The sequence below is a fragment of the Paramisgurnus dabryanus genome, chromosome 24 (assembly GCF_030506205.2).
Source record: "Paramisgurnus dabryanus chromosome 24, PD_genome_1.1, whole genome shotgun sequence".
NCBI classification, from domain to species: Eukaryota; Metazoa; Chordata; class Actinopteri; order Cypriniformes; family Cobitidae; genus Paramisgurnus; species Paramisgurnus dabryanus.
In genome coordinates, this window is record NC_133360.1 from 13,933,109 (window position 1) to 13,949,897 (window position 16,789).

General features: G+C 36.5%; 1 protein-coding gene across 1 annotated transcript; it reads right to left on the minus strand.

The window, feature by feature from the left end:
• Positions 1–8,674: 8,674 nt before the first annotated feature.
• Positions 8,675–14,994, minus strand: LOC135728252 (mast cell protease 8-like). Its single transcript, XM_065246407.1, has 5 exons — positions 14,873–14,994; positions 9,656–9,806; positions 9,438–9,573; positions 9,066–9,344; positions 8,675–8,937 (listed from the first exon to the last, which is right to left on the minus strand). Exons 1-5 carry the CDS (start codon positions 14,925–14,927, stop codon positions 8,779–8,781), a joined length of 780 nt encoding a protein of 259 aa, XP_065102479.1. The 5' UTR covers positions 14,928–14,994; the 3' UTR covers positions 8,675–8,778.
• Between the last annotated feature and the right edge of the window lie 1,795 nt (positions 14,995–16,789).

Consider the following 16,789-nt stretch of genomic DNA (forward strand, 5'->3'; position numbering starts at 1 on the left):
ATCGATGACACAGCATGCATGTGTAGATGTGTGTAGAAATAATTTGCTGTAGTTTAGGGCAATTCAATTTGTTAATGAGGGATCTCTTTTAATCTTACAAACATCTGGGAAAGAGCGACTTACCGTCTTTCTAAGTTCTTCTAAAGATCTGGGAAAGAGCGGCTCAGCATCTTTTAAAGCTCTTCTAAACATCTGGAAAAGAGCGGCTCGGCATCTTTTAAAGCTCTTCTAAAGATCTGTGAAAGAGTGGCTTGCTGTTCTAACATCTTGTAAAGATCTGTGAAACGGCGGCTCGCCATCATTCTACATAACATACATCTTGTAAAGATCTGCTGGGTGTCTTCCAAACAGCTGGGTCGGATGTCTCGGCGACGCCTTCCAGATGAGCAAACGCCCTAAATAATACGTCTTCCAGACGAAAAAGAAGACATCGCGCAGACATCTCCGCGACGTACGTGTGCTATCTGGGAACGCACAACAAGAGCTGCCTTTAATTTTAAGCATGTCACTTAGACAAAATCATTAAAAATGCATTTAGAGTGTAAGGGGTTGATATTATAAATTGACAGATGTCATTTTTGTGTAGACAAAAGACAGTCCGTCAATTTATGACCATTTACCTGGCTGTTTACCGAACGATCCCCTCACGTCTAAAGTACTGTCTAAAATAACTCACTGAAAAAATATTTAATACGCGAACATATTAATAATAACTAACCAGGGGTGCGTTTCCCAAAACCATGTTGCTTATTTCCCATTGCCAACCAACTAGTTGCTAACAGGTTAGCAACTATGGTTTTGGGAAACGCACCCCAAGTCAACAGTTATAACAAACCAAGTCTAAAAACATGTAACACGTTACCTCCGACGCCCATTTCTGTCAAAACATTTCGACAATCATATTTAATCAACATTCCTTCGCGCTTACACTGCCGGCTTGATGTGGACCAACAACACCTTAGATCTAGTGAAGAAAAAAAAGACATGCCGATGGTTTACCCACCTACTTTTATTCTGTGTGCAGGGGAAAAACCCCAAATGACACTTTGCCGCTGGTGCTCTCCAATTGCCAACGTCAGCAGGGGCGGACTGGCCATCTGGCACACCGGGCAGTTTCCCGGTGGGCCGACGTACTTTTTGGGCCGATACATCTCATACTATCTTTGTCTGAGCAGCCCAGTTAGCGTCTTTTTAAGCAGCAGCCCATTGGTTATTTTCTTTTAAGCGACATTTAGCTGGCCCAATGACTGACCAGCCCAGTCATCGTCCTGTTTTTTTCCCTAGATAGACCGGCCCACTCAGCAGCAGCCCATTGGTTATTTTTTTTTTTGAATGACATTAAGCTGGCCCAATCACCGCTTTGGTCTCTGTGCAAGCGAGCGTGCAGCGTCGGTCAGTTCACGTGTCAAAATAGAGAGAGAGAGAGAGAGAGAGATGGAAAAACAGATAAACTGCGCGACAAAAAGAAACAGACTCTTCAGGCAGACGCTGTAAAATGTGTTAAAATAACACAACTGTTTTCTTCAACTCGCGTCGCTGGTGATGATGATGGTGACGGTGGTGGCACTGGCAGCACCAGCACTGGCAGCACCAGCACGCAAAGTGTCAATGAGGAAAGGGAGAGAGACGAGAGAGAAGTGAGTGTAGTCCCTGCGGTAAGCAGAACTGCTTTCAAAACACAAGTTTAGATTGATACCCCTTGATAAAACTGAGTCAAAAACACAAAATTATGGTGATAAAGCTGCAATAAAATAATTGCACTCTTTGCTCTGTGACTACGAGAGTGTATCTGATTCGTAGATTTTTCGTTGATTGTCTGTTTCAAAACGTATCATTTCTCCTCAAGCAAAATCAAACAATCTGCTTACAGAAAAAGATATGTTTATTGTATAACAACACACTTGACAGATAATGTTAAAAATCTCTATTACTGTAATCACACTAGTTTAGTTCAGTGAATGTAGTGAATACTTTCCTTTAAGTACTGCAAGTAATAATCCGTTATCAATATTACTGTAAGCAGCACTTGTGTTTTGTAAAAAGTCAGCAATTCAATGGCAAATTTTGCCAATTCCATGAAGCTTGTTTTAGGATTCATAAGTGTGGATTATACAGTTTTATTGCATTAATAAATAACACATTCTAGATGTGTTTGTTGTGTCAACTCTCACTCTGCTATTAATTGAGTTTAGTGCTTTTATGGAATTGGAGTTGCTATTGCTATACATATTTAAAGGCGTGCAAAGATGGGTGGTATTTGTAATTATACACTGCAAAAAATTATTTTCAAGAAAAAATTCTTAGTATTTTTGTCTTATTTTTTTAGTAAAAATAGAAAAAATCTTAAAATAAGATGCTTTTTCTTGATAAGCAAAATGACCCAAAAAATAAGTCTATTTTTTTACACCAAAATTTTAAATTTAAGTGATTTTGTGCATAAAACAAGCAAAAAATCTGCCAATGGGGTAAGCAAATTTTTCTTGAATTTTTCTTGCATTTAGTGTTTAAGAAAAATGTTCAAGATTTTTTGCTTACCCCATTGGCAGATTTTTTTGCTTGTTTTATGCACAAAATCACTTAAATGTGTTATTTTTGGTCTAAAAACTAGACTTATTTTCTTGGGTCATTTTGTTCATCAAGAAAAAGCATCTTAATTTAAGAATTTTCAGATATTGAAAACAAGACAAAAATACTAAGAGCATTTTTTCTTGAAAATAATTTTTTGCAGTGTGGGCCGGTTTGGGCCAAAATGCCAGGGCCGAATTTTTGTCCCAGTCCAGCCCTGAACGTCAGTAAGACTGAACGTGCTGTCTGGGAAGTTGGAATTCTCCACTTAAACACCATTGTAATTTTTGCCAACTTTGTCACTTTCACCTTTGGCTTGCTGCAACAGTGGACCGTATTACATTTTACCACCACGGTTTTAAAAGCCTCTAACTCACTAGTTTACAATCCTCCCCTGCTGTGAATTCTCTCACACACATACAGACACACACACACACTCGGTCATAAGAGCAGCTTGTGAAAGTTTGTGTTTGATCAGAAAAATAGCCTATAGTTCAATAGATAATATCGGATTTAGGTTTAACCAGATACATCTAAAATATTTGATTCTTAATTGTTGACTGTAAAGAAAACTTTTGATGTTAAAAACAAAAGTTTATATCAAGCTGTATTTGCCATAAAAACACGTGTCCGCTTCACCTAAAATCTAAAATAATACTTTATTTTTGTCAGAGAAGACAATATAAGATTTGTTGTATAATATACACATATTCACACATGGTTTTAAGTAGACATTAATTAAAAACAAACCCGGAAGATGAGGTAAAAATGTCTTTAAAATGTTTAAATGTTTTTTAACGGCATGTCTGAACGTGCACCCGGCACATTCTCTGGCACCGCCGGTGAGCGAGCTTTAATGTGCATGAACATAGAGATCGGGGCCCGTATGTATAAAACATCTCAGAAATGCTCTTAAGAATAGTCTTAAGCTATGATTTAAGTGTCAAAAAATTCTTAGTAAGGAGTAGGAGCAGTCTGAGAATAGAAGACGTTTATAAAGAAGCTGAAAGCAACTTTCAGTAAAGTGTAAGACTCATTCTTAAGTGCTGACATAAGTGCCGCAAACTGAGGACTACAATGATTTCATCCTAAAATGGCCGCCCTTAACCTCTGAATCAGCCAATAGAAAGCCGGCAATGTTATACAGTCACAGCAGCATGTGACACCATACATTTATGAATCATGAAGACATTCAAATTATATTAGTATTTAGATATTTTAATTTTAATTTGCTTCACGAAATGTTTAACAATATTACAAATAACCATTTTGCACCATTTTGATTAAGTTTTTAACATGTTAATGAAATAGACAAACAATGTTATTTAAAAAATGAAGATTATTAATCACATTATTTTAACTTCACTCACAAGCTGTTTATAAAGAAAAGACTAAAGTTTGCAAACACTTTAAAAAATACTTTGATGATCAAGCCTGAACAAGATGATCAAGTTAAGTTGGATTTCTCCACTTAAACACAATTGTAATTTTTGCCATCTTTGTCACTTTCATCTTTGGCTTGCTCACTGCTAACATTGCTAACATTATGTTTTGGGTCAGGGTTTTATACTCTATTAATATCACTTTACATGTAATGATGTCACTGCAATCTTGTACTTCACATTTTTTATTGTAGATTTTATTTACATTTTATGGTATTTTATTTACCCCTCATAAACTGTAAAATGTAAAATGCTCTACTTAAAAAACTTACTTCAATTGTTAACACCCAATATTTAAACATTTTTAACTTTAATTATTTCACTTAAACTGAGAAATTTAAGTTGAAAAAACATTACATTTTAGGCATTATCAATAATTTGATCCAACTTTAACTTTTTACAGTGTATTTTATTCAAATTTATATACATTTAAGTATATACCATTGCTGTCTTGATAATCCCATATAAATTATTGGTATTGTGCAAGCACTTGAATATGTTTTTTTTACCATTATACATCTTATACTGTATATTATATTGTGTAATATAATATACATTGTATAAAAACCCTATACTCTTTATATTTCAATAATTTTTTTCAAAAGTGCTATAGAAATACATTTGAATTAAAGTAATTCTAACACATTTTTTGTTGTAAAGTGAATGATCTCCGTCTCTCTGCTCTTGTTACTCTTAACTAGGTTAAGAGACCTCTCCTGCTCTCTTAAATAATTTAGGAGCTGAGACCTAGTCTTAACACTTAGGAGGCTTTATAAATCAAATTTATTCTTAAGTCTAAGAATAAGAGTAAAATGACGTCATTCTTAGAATTTTGACACATTTAAGACTAAAATTTTACTCTGAGCGACTTTATACATACGGGCCCAGATCCGCTGTACACCCCCGCTGTGAAGTAGTGCAGGCTGCTTTGAGAACGGAGGGGGAGAGACGCTCCGGTTGTAAAACTGACAGTCGATAAATTGGACATCCAAAACAAAAAAACTTTTCACATCAATAAATATGCCAAACATTCACCTGACAAAAACACAAAAACACACTCACAGGAACCATGCAGGTTCAAGAAACCTTTTATTTTGACAATGCGGACCATGTTACATTTATCCTAGATACACACACACCTGGGTTTATAAGACATTAATGAATACAAACCAGAAGATGGGATGAAATGTCTTAAAACATTTAAAAGGTTCTTAACCCCAGATATAAGAGCGCATCAGCGTACGTTCTCTCATTGGTGCGCGCATTCACATATGTTTTAATCTGAGAATTGGTTCAAGAAATCCCTTAATCTAAAATAAACCTTTATTTTTGTCAGAGTGGACTGTATTACATTTTATTTACCACCACGGTTTTAAAAGCATAATGACTCAAAGCACCCCGTTGAGAGACGCGCAGGGGGCTGCGGGTTTGAGAAGGGAGGGAGGGAGAGACACACACACACAGACCGGTCGTAAAAACTGACAGTCCAGAAACTGGACAGCCAAAACAACAAACTTTTTTACACAGCAATAAATACGACAAACATACGCGTGACAAAAAACACACACACAGGAAAAACAACGCGCTGGTTGACACGTCGTAAAACACGCACAGCTCCGGACAGCCGCTGTCTAAAAGCCATAAAATACGACACTCAAAACTGGACAGCATGTACACCTTTTGATTGATAGACCCTCCCACCTGTCAAAACACGCTTGACAGGGGGTAATAAATCATATTTTGACAGATGCAGGCCCGCTACAACTACTGACCTGTTATAGCCACAGTTCATCCTGATGGCAAGATGCTGTTTGTATACCAGCAAGGCTGTTTATATACTGTAGGTATGTGCCACACCGCAAGCCCACAATGACACATCCTTTCCAACTGCAGTAAGAGATGCAACCATATGTCTTCCAATTTTGCTTAACGTTTATAGTATTTGTACATTTATGCGTTTATCCAAAGCAACTTACAGTGCATTTGAAAGTATATATTTTATCAGTATGTGTGTTCACTGGTAATCAAACCCATGAACTTTGAGCTGCACTACCACTTGAGCTACAGCATATATTATTAATTAATGGGAATAAACTGGGAATTCAAAAATGCGGAGTTGCCTATAAAGGATAATTTCTTAAATGTAGTAAAAGAATCTTTAAAACTCTATAATTTTGCTTAAAACAACAAGATTTTATGCCGTTTCAATAAAAGTTAAAATTAACCACTGCTTACACCCCCTGCATGTACCTTCAATCTTCAATAACATGCACAGATAGTAAATTTAGGGTCATGTTTTGCTTTCCTTTTTACATCATTTTGTAAATTTGTATTACCTTGCATGCATGTCTGATTATGACCAAACAAAATTTTTATTTATGTTTGTATATGATACAGATTATATAAATTTCCCTAAATTTTCAAATAATTCAGATGAGTTTTTCAAAAATTTTTCCAAAATTCGCTAGATTAAGTTACCATGTAAAGTTTCCACCCCTTTGCAACCCTAGTCAGAACAAATTGTCAAAATATGTACCCTGACTGTCACTGGGGCTGTACTTTTTAAAACATACAGCTTTGCATCTAAGAGTTCATATTAGTACCGCAGCGGTACATATTGGTACCAAGTGGTACTTTTCCATTGCATATAGTACCCCACGGGTCGGGTCAACTCACTTTTGGGGGCTTTCCACTGGGTACAGTATGTAGTACCCGATACCTTTTTAGTACCACCTCGGTTGAGGTTCCAAACGATCTGAGCTGATACCAAAATGGCTATGTTTACATGCACAAAATTTTGTCAATCCGACTGAATTTAATACGATTGAAGGGTACGACGATACAGTTTACATGCACCCTAAACATTGCAATCTGATTTAAATGTGCATTTACATGTACATTATATGGAATCCGAACTGAAAGTATGTGCAATCGCACAGCAGGGTTGCCAGATTCACGTATAAAATCCATCTGAATGGTCATTCAAAACTAGCCCAAAAGCATCCCAATGCCTATTCATAGCCCACATACGAGTGCTTTAAGTGGGCCGGATATAGCTCTTGAGCGTACCACCACCTCTCCGTGCACCCAGAACGTGCTTTTAGCGTACCGGAACGCTCATTTGCACATCTGTTTAAAAATCAGAGGTTTAATTTAATCCTTTGGCTGCGGTGCCGCTTTTCAGAGCGCCCTTCACAATGTCACTTCCTAATTCGTCCCACCGAGAGCAGAGACTACATTACCCATACACCCTTGCGTTTACAAGTTAAAAGCGCATGCGTCGCTTTTGCCGCTGACTGACAGTCAATGTGGTCTGGACTGGAGAGGTGTGTGTTTGTGTGTGAAACGCGCAACCATAGCTGCTTGGTTAAAATGAAAGTACAATGACCACTTAATATGCCCTCCTTGTTTTGGACTCTGAGTAGTAAAAGAACAAGGTCAGAATCAGAGGATTCGCTGGCTGACATCCCACCAAGCCAGAATGACAGCTGCAGGTCAGACGCAAGCTTTATCCAATACCCTTTTGTAGGTACGTGACAATCTCCGCTGTGTCACGGCTGTCAGTTTGGTTCAAGCACCTTCGGATTTCCTCAGGCAATGTGCAGAGTAAAAACATTCTTGAAATTGTAATAGACATTTAGTTTAATTGCTAAACTACAGAACAAGGGAACGAAATTTCAATTAATTTGAACGACAACGGAGTTTTAACACCTGCAAAATGGAAAACAATGGGACAAAATAAAGTGATGACTTTCTAGTTTTAAATGGCCAGTATTTTGTTATTCTTGAACCCATGGACATGGTCTTAGTGTCATTTTAAGGTTTTTTTCAAGCTCTTTATCTTTAACCGTGCTGAAAATTTTACTCACATACCTACCTTTTGCACAGATAATCCACAAATTTATAAAAGGATTTATTATTTTTTACAAGGTCGTCTGTTGACTGCTGAATATAAAACCCCTTCAATATAGGAGTCGAGTCAGCAAAAAAAAAAAAAAAAAACTAGAGTACCGGCACCTCTTTTGTGCCACTTAAAGCACTGCCACATACCAATAACTAATCAATGAAATCATTTAATCTTTAACCCGCAGAAATAAAAACAACTGATGGAAACAGTTAAATCAGTCGCCCAAATCTAAACTCGAAAAAAGCAGAGGACTTGGCAACGCTACGCTGCGGACAGCATCTTTCGTCGAGTTCACGCTTTATCTCTGGATAAAAGTCAAAACTGAGTTGGAGATAGTTGTTCTTAAGAAGTTCTGAGAGAATCGTCACTACCACAACATCACTAAATGCAAGATTAGCTTTACATTCGTGTGTGCGCTATCTCGAGCAAACCTGTTGTGCTTTGTTGTAAGATCCCACGCCTGTAAGCCCTCCCACTCTGAAATGGTACTAAACTAAAAATAAAATGCGCTGACACGAGGGGTACTATGCACTGGAAAAGTGCCTAAAGAACTTATTGTATAATGTATACATATCTGTACCTAATGGTACATATTAAGACCTTTTTAAAGGGTACTGCCCTAGTTACACATTTTGACCATTTCTTTTTCCAGCAGTGTATGGATCTTATAATCTGGATATTTGAGTTTGTCATATCTAGCTATGCAAAAATGTGTTTTAGCTCATATTATAAGGAATAACAGTACAAAAAGTCAGTTAAATAAGATGTGCACTGCAAAGTTTATTGCAAAAACACAGACTCGGTCAACATAAGTACAGTTTATTTGGTCAAGACATTTTTCAATGCAGCCTGTTGTTGCCTGTCTCAAGTTTCCCTTTTATTCATCTTTTCTTTGATCCAGCCCGAATATTTTGAAATATCAGTATAAACACTTGGCACATCAGAAGATTCACACGTGGAACTTTTGAAGGAAACAATGCCCACGGCCACTGAATTGCATACAAGTGGACCTCCTGAGTCACCCTGAAACAAACATAAAAAAATTGGGTTGAAAATGTTTTTAATACTGCAATATGTCAATATAAGTAATATATATGCAAATGTACATAAAAAAAGTGTTAGCCAAATGAATAAAAATGTAAACATATTACCTTACACATCCCTGTATTCTGTTTATTTCCAACAGCGCAGGTTATGTTTGGTGGAAATGTTTCCATTTTCTTGTATTTTTTCATCCATGCTTTCTTGCATTTGTCGATGTCAACAATTGAAACTTTCACAGCCCGAAGTTCATTGACTCCTTTAGTATTACTCTTTTTGGTTTTACCCCATCCAGCAAACACACACTCTGTGCCACTTTTAACACGGTGCCGTTCATCTGTGATATTGACAGTTTTCACATTTTTTCCCAAAACTGCTTTCCTGTCAAGCTTTGAAGGTAAATAAACTTAAGTTACTTTGCATATACTTGTTTAGTTTACTTTTGCTCACATTCACTACAAACAGCAGTTGTGTCTCTTTACCTTCAGAAGCATGATGTCATCGCCCTCTCTTGCATGTTTGAACTGTTTCGGTTTGAATTTGTGAGCCACCTCGTATCTTTTAAGATCTTTCTGTGGATTGATGTTGTGGTCACCAAGGACGACAGTCATATGATCACTGCAATTCATTTTAATTACTTTAATTCAAGTCAAACTTAATTAAAAACTACATTTTTGATGTAATATATACAGTTTCATACCTTGTATCGCAGTGTGCGGCTGTAAGGACATATTTAGGGGAAATCAGAAATCCTCTACACTCATGTATTTCATTGACCTGCACTGATGCCATATACTGCAAGGTTATTTTGGGAGTCTTTTCGCCATTGACTATAGAATCTCCAATCACAGCTGTAATGGAAAAAAAACACTTATATTACACTGTAAAAAGTAATTCTGTAGGCTTGTAGGTTTGATCAAATTGAATATGTAAACTTTATTTAATAAAATTAATTTCATGTAGTTTGGTATTTTTTTTTTAATTACTTAAAATGACTGGAATAAAAACTACATATTGTTTTTGTAAAGGATTTAGCTATTCTTGTACCTGCGAATATAGCAAATACCGAATAAATCCAACGTAATACAAATGCTGTTTTAAATTAAAAACCATTTCAGGTTGATATGCATGTCGTGAGCGCTGACCACACGGATTTAGGAAATATTTCTGTTATTGTGCCACATTTCAAAGTTTTGAAAGCATTTCAGTCGAGAATGTATGTTTTTTAAACAAGAATCTGCAGTAGGTTCATAAAGATATCGCCTTTTTAAACATTTCCTTCGAGTCTTTGGCGATGGGGGCTCCAGATAATCAGAGGGCGTTCAGCGCTCATATATACCGGACAACGGCACTTCACCTCGGCCATGTCTTGCTGAAAATCACCGCTGGCTGTGACGTCAATGTAGTGTTTAAACTGTAGGAGGTCCCATTTCTATGATCCATTCGTCATCTAGACTATCTGATTTCAGAATATTAACATGTTGACTTTTATTCTTAGTTAATCGTAAATTGTTGTAATATGCGTATGACTTGCGAATGTAATACTTAGTTATCTTAAACAAACCAGGCTTAATGGCGTATGCAGTCTGCATATGTGACCTCTGCAGGATGCACCCTTCGGATTCAGAAACGGCCTGCGATTGGCGGTCCAGCTGTAACTCATTTTAAGTGACAGAAAAACTGACAATCATATTGTTCATCTGAATGGGTGGGTTCTCTTAATCCGCTCGCTCGCTCTGAGGTTCATGTTTTAAAGATAAATGTGACTTTACTGTGGTGTTTTTCGGTTTATTTAGTTTTGTGTTAATTATATCCACAATGTATTCGATTCAAATGGTAATGTAAAACTATTCTCCGCTGTAAATTAATTGTGTGCTCAATTGTGAAGCCCTGTGTTGATTTTTTCCCGCGGAAAACATGAAACATTGCTGACTGAATTGTTTGACAAAGGCCTCTTACTGTAGTTTTCTGCTGCCCACCGACACTTGAAGCATTACTGAGGGGAAATGTAACATTATTCATTTAATTCCACAAAAGGTGAGGAAGATATTAAATGTATAAGTTATCTTTTTAAAATGTTTAAGCTTTCTACATAATGTAAAATGAACATTTATAATAATAATAATAATTATTATTATTATTATTAATTTTGCGACCTATTAACTAAATTGTGTGTTCATGAAGGCCTGTACTGCAGTTTCCTGCAGGCAACGTGAAACATTGCTGAGGGAGAACTTTATTCACAACAAAAGGTGAGGAATATTATTAAATAAATATATTGTACATATTATATTGTGTATATAGTGTATGTGTTTGTATATACACATGTGAGTAACTTGGTTAACAAATAAATATGTGACTGTATCTAAGAGGCGGGACTTGAGCAGCTTGTGATGGCTGTAATTGTAAAGAATGGATCTTCTAGGAGTGGCAGCCCAAGGGATGCTGGAATTGTTATCGAGGCCTTAAAGGTGTTCCCAGAGCATGCTTTATTGGATAGGATCTATGCATTGAATATCCAGTATCCCAGGCATCTTTTCAGGTGTTTCAGAAACTTTTCTTGGAGCTGGATTCTTCAAAAAGTTTATAAACTGATTATAGTACAGTAAGACTAAACTGCTGTCTGATGTTCTGGGTGTGAATCAATGTAACAGAACACAAACATGGAACCTTTCGTCGGGAAATGTGGACGGTTTTCTTTAGACTGTAAAATACTTTTTGAAGTTTACACTGTTACAAATACACCATTAAAATTAGATGTTTTCCTGCTCTTTTGACTGCAATAAAATAAGAATTGATTCATCTTTGTCTGTCATTCTGAAATCAGATATAATACTCATTACTAATAATAATATTAATGGATAAATTTAAATCATGATTTTAAATTAAAATAGTATAATTGAATAGTATTTATTGTATAGTGCTAGGTCTTTGTCCTGTATACCCAATATTTTTGTTTAAATTTAAATTAATTTCTAATTGCAAATTGCAGTTTACCTTTTTGAATGGGTTTCTATTAAGGAGTTTATGGAGTGATTCTAACTCAATTTTTATTTGTTGAATTTAATTAATGATATTGCTTGTAATCTGTTGCCACAATTTTATTGAGTAGATGGGGCATATTAATTATTACAGTGTATATAGTATTACAGAATCATGTGATTTGATAATGACACTTACAGATAAGAACGTACCTGAGATTTGCAGTGTGGTCACAGCTGCAGCAAACACAATCGCTGTTAAAGTTCTCATCAAGTTTGTGGTGCGTGAAAAATATGTCACTAGCTTTTAAAACTCTACTGAAGGGCTGGCCTACCCCATTCAGCAAACCACACTGCATTTCCTTTAGATGCAAGATTTTTCCACACACACCTATGCATCTAAACAAGATATACTGTACTGTATATACACGCATATATCTGGAGGAAATAATAGCTTTTTATGAACTATTAACATGATAAAGGAATGTAATGGAAAGTGGGTCTATTTTATGTGCAGACAGTACATAAAAACTCATAAGTGCACAGGAAATACAGCATACATGCACAGGAAATACAGAACATTACACTCTAAGCATGACTATGCAACATGCATACAACATTTATGATAAATCTTCAATAATAATGTTTAAAAAAAAAATTAAACCAGCGCGAGTGATTTCAATGTAAAGTCAATGTAAAGACGCGTTGACGATGTTACTGTGGGTTCACACCAGATGCGTCTTCAATGTTTTGCGCAAGTAGATTACATACAACGTCAATGCAAAAACGTGGTCGTCTCTGCCCAAGTTGAAAATATTAAACTTGAGCGAAAAATTCGCATGACGCAAAGTTAAATCCCGCTTGTAATCTAGTTGTAATCTAGAGCGATTAGCATTTTTGTGTACGTAGCATGACTGTGGGTTCACACCAGATGCGATTTCAATGTTTTGCGCAAGTAGATTTATACAAAGTCAATGCAGAGATGTGATCAGACACGTCCAAGCGTGGAGCGATGCGAATGACGCGATATGGGCAGCGCATTTATCGCGAAAGCATGCGCTATTTGCCTCAAGCGCGTCTTCGCCCAAGGTAAAAAGAATGTTATTGCGAAAAGTTTGCATGACACGAAGTTAAATCCCACGTGTAATCTAGAGCGAGTAACGCGATTCCACCTCATTCACGCCAATTGAGCGTTGCCAAGGGAAACGCGCGAGTTAAAAATTTGAACTTTGGCGGAAAAACGTGCCGCGGTAACCAATCAGGAGCTTGCTCTAGCAGTGACGTGATTACAGAAAGTGAGCGGAGTCGCAGAAGCCCCTCCCATGACGCGAATTTCAGCGTGAATGTCTCGATATCTAGAATTTCACGTGCGTCTTTCACGCGTAAAAAAAGCGAGTAAATTCAAAATGTTCAAGTGGCAAACGGGCGGGTTTGAACCCACGGTTCAGTCGGACATTACTTTTTTGTCATATAATCTACACTGAAAAAAAGAGTGAGTAAAATAATATACTATCAGTGACATCAAAACATCAAAACTTTGCTTCTTATACTTCACAATAACGAATTATAAAAGCTTAGTTAAAAATTGAAAACAATTTTCTATTAGAAGAACAAGGTCATTGAAAATGTGGTATTTATCAAATTAACTCTATAACCAATGCATCCGTCAAACCCAAAATCTTCCTTATCAAAAATCCACCACAAGCTGTATGTGTTTGTTTGTCACGAATGTAGACCGTTATTTCCTCCTATTTTAAGACTTTTTAAACTATTTAAACCAGTGCTTTAAGTGGGCCGGAACGCCCCGGTACTCAGTACCGCCACTTCTAAAAATAGCTCTTGAGCGTACCACCACCTCTCCGTGCGCCCAGAACGTGCTTTTAGCGTACCGGAACGCTCATTTGCACATCTGTATAAAAATCAGAGGTTTAATTTAATCCTTTGCTGCGCTGCGGCTTTTCAGAGCGCCCTTAATGTACGCTTCCTAATTCGTCCCACCGAGAGCAGAGACTACATTACCCATACACCCTTGCGTTTACAAGTTAAAAGCGCATGCGTCCGTCAGTCAGTGTCAACGTGCCCTGGAGAGGTGTGTGAAACGCGCAACCATAGCTGCTCGGTTAAAATGAAAATACAATGAACACTTAATATGCCCTCCTTGTTTTAGACTCTAACTAGTAAAAGAACACGGTCAGAATCAGAGGACTCGCTGACATCCCACCAAGCCAGAATGATAGCTGCAGGTCAGACGCAAGCCTTGTAGGTACGTGATAATCTCCGCTGTCGCGGCTGTCAGTTTGGTTCCCCTCGACACAACTTCGGATTTCCTCAGGCGATGTGCAGAAAACATTCTTGAAATTGTAATATACATTTAGTTTAATTGCTAAACTACAAGTGAACGAAATTTCAATGAATTTGAACGACGTACACAGTAGTTTTACCACCCGCAAAATGGAAAACAATGGGACAAAATAAATGACTTCGAGTTTCAAATGGCCAGTATTTTGTTATTCTTGAACCCATAGACATGGTCTTGGTGTCATTTAAAAAAAAAATTTAAGCTCTTTCTATCTGAACTAGTTTTAGCATTTAACCATGCTGAAAATGTTAATCACATATCTACCTTTTGCACATTTTATTTATGTTCAAAAGCTCTACAGTAGCTCTTTCTAATGGTATTTTTTCAAAATCCTTTTGCACATTTTATTTATGTTCAGTGGCTATTTCTAGCTCAAGCAAATCCACAAACTTATAAAAGGATTTATTATTTTTTACAAGGTCGTCTGTTGACTGCTGAATATAAAACCCCTTCAATATAGGAGTCGAGTCAGCAAAAAAAAAACAAAACAAAAAAAACATATATATATAGTACCGGCACCACTTAAAGCACTGATTTAAACGGTTATGAGAAACTGTTATTAGTGTAGTCTGATTACCTGGGGTGCAGGAGTGCAGCAGTAGCAGTGTAGTTATGAACCAAAAGATGCTCATTGTAGTCACTGTTCAGTCCAGCGATGTGTGAACCACAGTGAAGTCGTCTTCTGCTTTAAATACAGAGAGGGACTCAGACCAGGAAGATGAAGCTGGAAATTAATCCATGCCCCAAATTCAGATCAGTTTTTTTCATTTAACATTGAAAAGTGCTGATCTGCAGCGTTTGCTGATTTATCATGAAGTAACCACACTTTTGGTGATAAGACCAAACATGCATGCTTATGTCAGCGATATCCAGTCTGTCTCTTGGAAGACCACTGACCAACCCTAATCTGATCCAGACATATCTGCCAGTAATGTTTAATCTCACAGATCTTCATTAACTGATCGAATTTAAGAGTTTTTCTGTCCTTATGTGAAATAAAATTGAAATAAGATAAGTCAAGATCTGATGAGATGTGCCTGTATGTGTCATTTATAAAAGAGATCCATAACATGTTAATTTTTTTAACTTAATTTCTTTATTTATTAAGAAAGTAATATATTACTTTTTTGCATCTTCTGTATAATAAAAAAAACCTTTTTATTTTTCAGTCTATAATGCTGAACATGCTGCTAGTTTGGAGGTGAAAGCAAAACTTTTGTGATGTAAACAGCTCTGTTTCATGGCAGTGATGGTAAAATGTGTATTTGCTGGTAGCATTAAATCAATCATTTTTTTAGGTTAAAACTAAATTGACATTAACAAGACACCGAACACCACTTTGCTATAAAGACCAGAATACATGCTTGGAAAAAAGATCTGGAAGTTCTGTTTGTGTGTGTGTGTTGTCTATAAACAGGGATGGATTAAGACAAAAAAAATATAAATAGACTAAATAAAATAATTGAATGAATACATATTTACAATGAGCACTAAACTCAAATAACTAGGGCGTAATATTTGAGCAAGTGCAAAACCAATTCAAATGACAACACTGTACTGTATGTTTATAAACTTCTTGTGGAGTTTTGTGTGGGAGTGAAGGAAATCATATTGCAATCGGTATTTGCCAGTCCAAACCTAAAGGTTTTTATCATGGAGCTTTTCAGCGCCACCTTTCCTTGTTGGTTTGTTCAACGCAGTGCATTAACTAATGTTAGCAATATTTGAATAATGTATTAGTAAATATTTAAATGAACATTAACAAAGATTAAAAAATGCTTTAGAAGTGCAATTCATTAGTTCATTTTAACTAATGTAGTAAACTTATGTTAACAAATTAACCTTATTGTAGTGTTACTCAATTATTTGTTAATTATATTAAAATAAGTAGATACATTTTTACTGTTCTTATTTATATTCCATTGCAACTTTAAACAGATCTAAGGAGTTTGTTGTTTTTATGTAGCCTTGGCACCTAAGTTAGCCGGCCTGAAAAATATGTACATGAAATTAAACTTGTTGAACTCACCTCAACATGTTTTTTGCAATCATATAACCCACCTTGGGCAATGCTAGAGTCAGTGTTACATAGCGTGCAAGGTTGACATTATTTTTTACACTTATTAGACAGGGGTACACTTTTGTGTAGTCTGTCGTAAAATGCGTTTTATATTTTCATTTTTTGGGGCACTCTCCCTCTGCCATGGAGCTTCTGTTTCTAGATACACAAATAAATTTGCTTCGGGAGAAGAGATAAAAACCCGCCCACACTGAAAATTGATTGGTTGATTTACCGAAACAGGCCAATCAGGATGCTCTCTCTGTCTTACATGCGCTTGATGAGGCACACTAGCACACACACGCAAGGTTTCCCCCTCCCTCTCTGCCGTTTGGAGCACAGTGTCGCATGCACACTATTGTTTGCACGCTCTAGATTCTGGGAGATTTTAACTCATTTGTGGGCAAAACTGGTACTGCAATCACACAACTGGTG

Coding starts and splice junctions, on each gene's coding strand:
- LOC135728252 (XM_065246407.1), bottom strand. CDS start 14,927: ATGAGCATCTTTTGGTTCATAACTACACTGCTACTGCTGCACTCCTGC. Junction 9,807..14,872: donor GCTGCACTCCTGCACCCCAG/GTAATCAGACTA, acceptor TTTCCATTACAG/CTGTGATTGGAGATTCTATA. Junction 8,938..9,065: donor AGAATACAGGGATGTGTAAG/GTAATATGTTTA, acceptor TGTTTGTTTCAG/GGTGACTCAGGAGGTCCACT.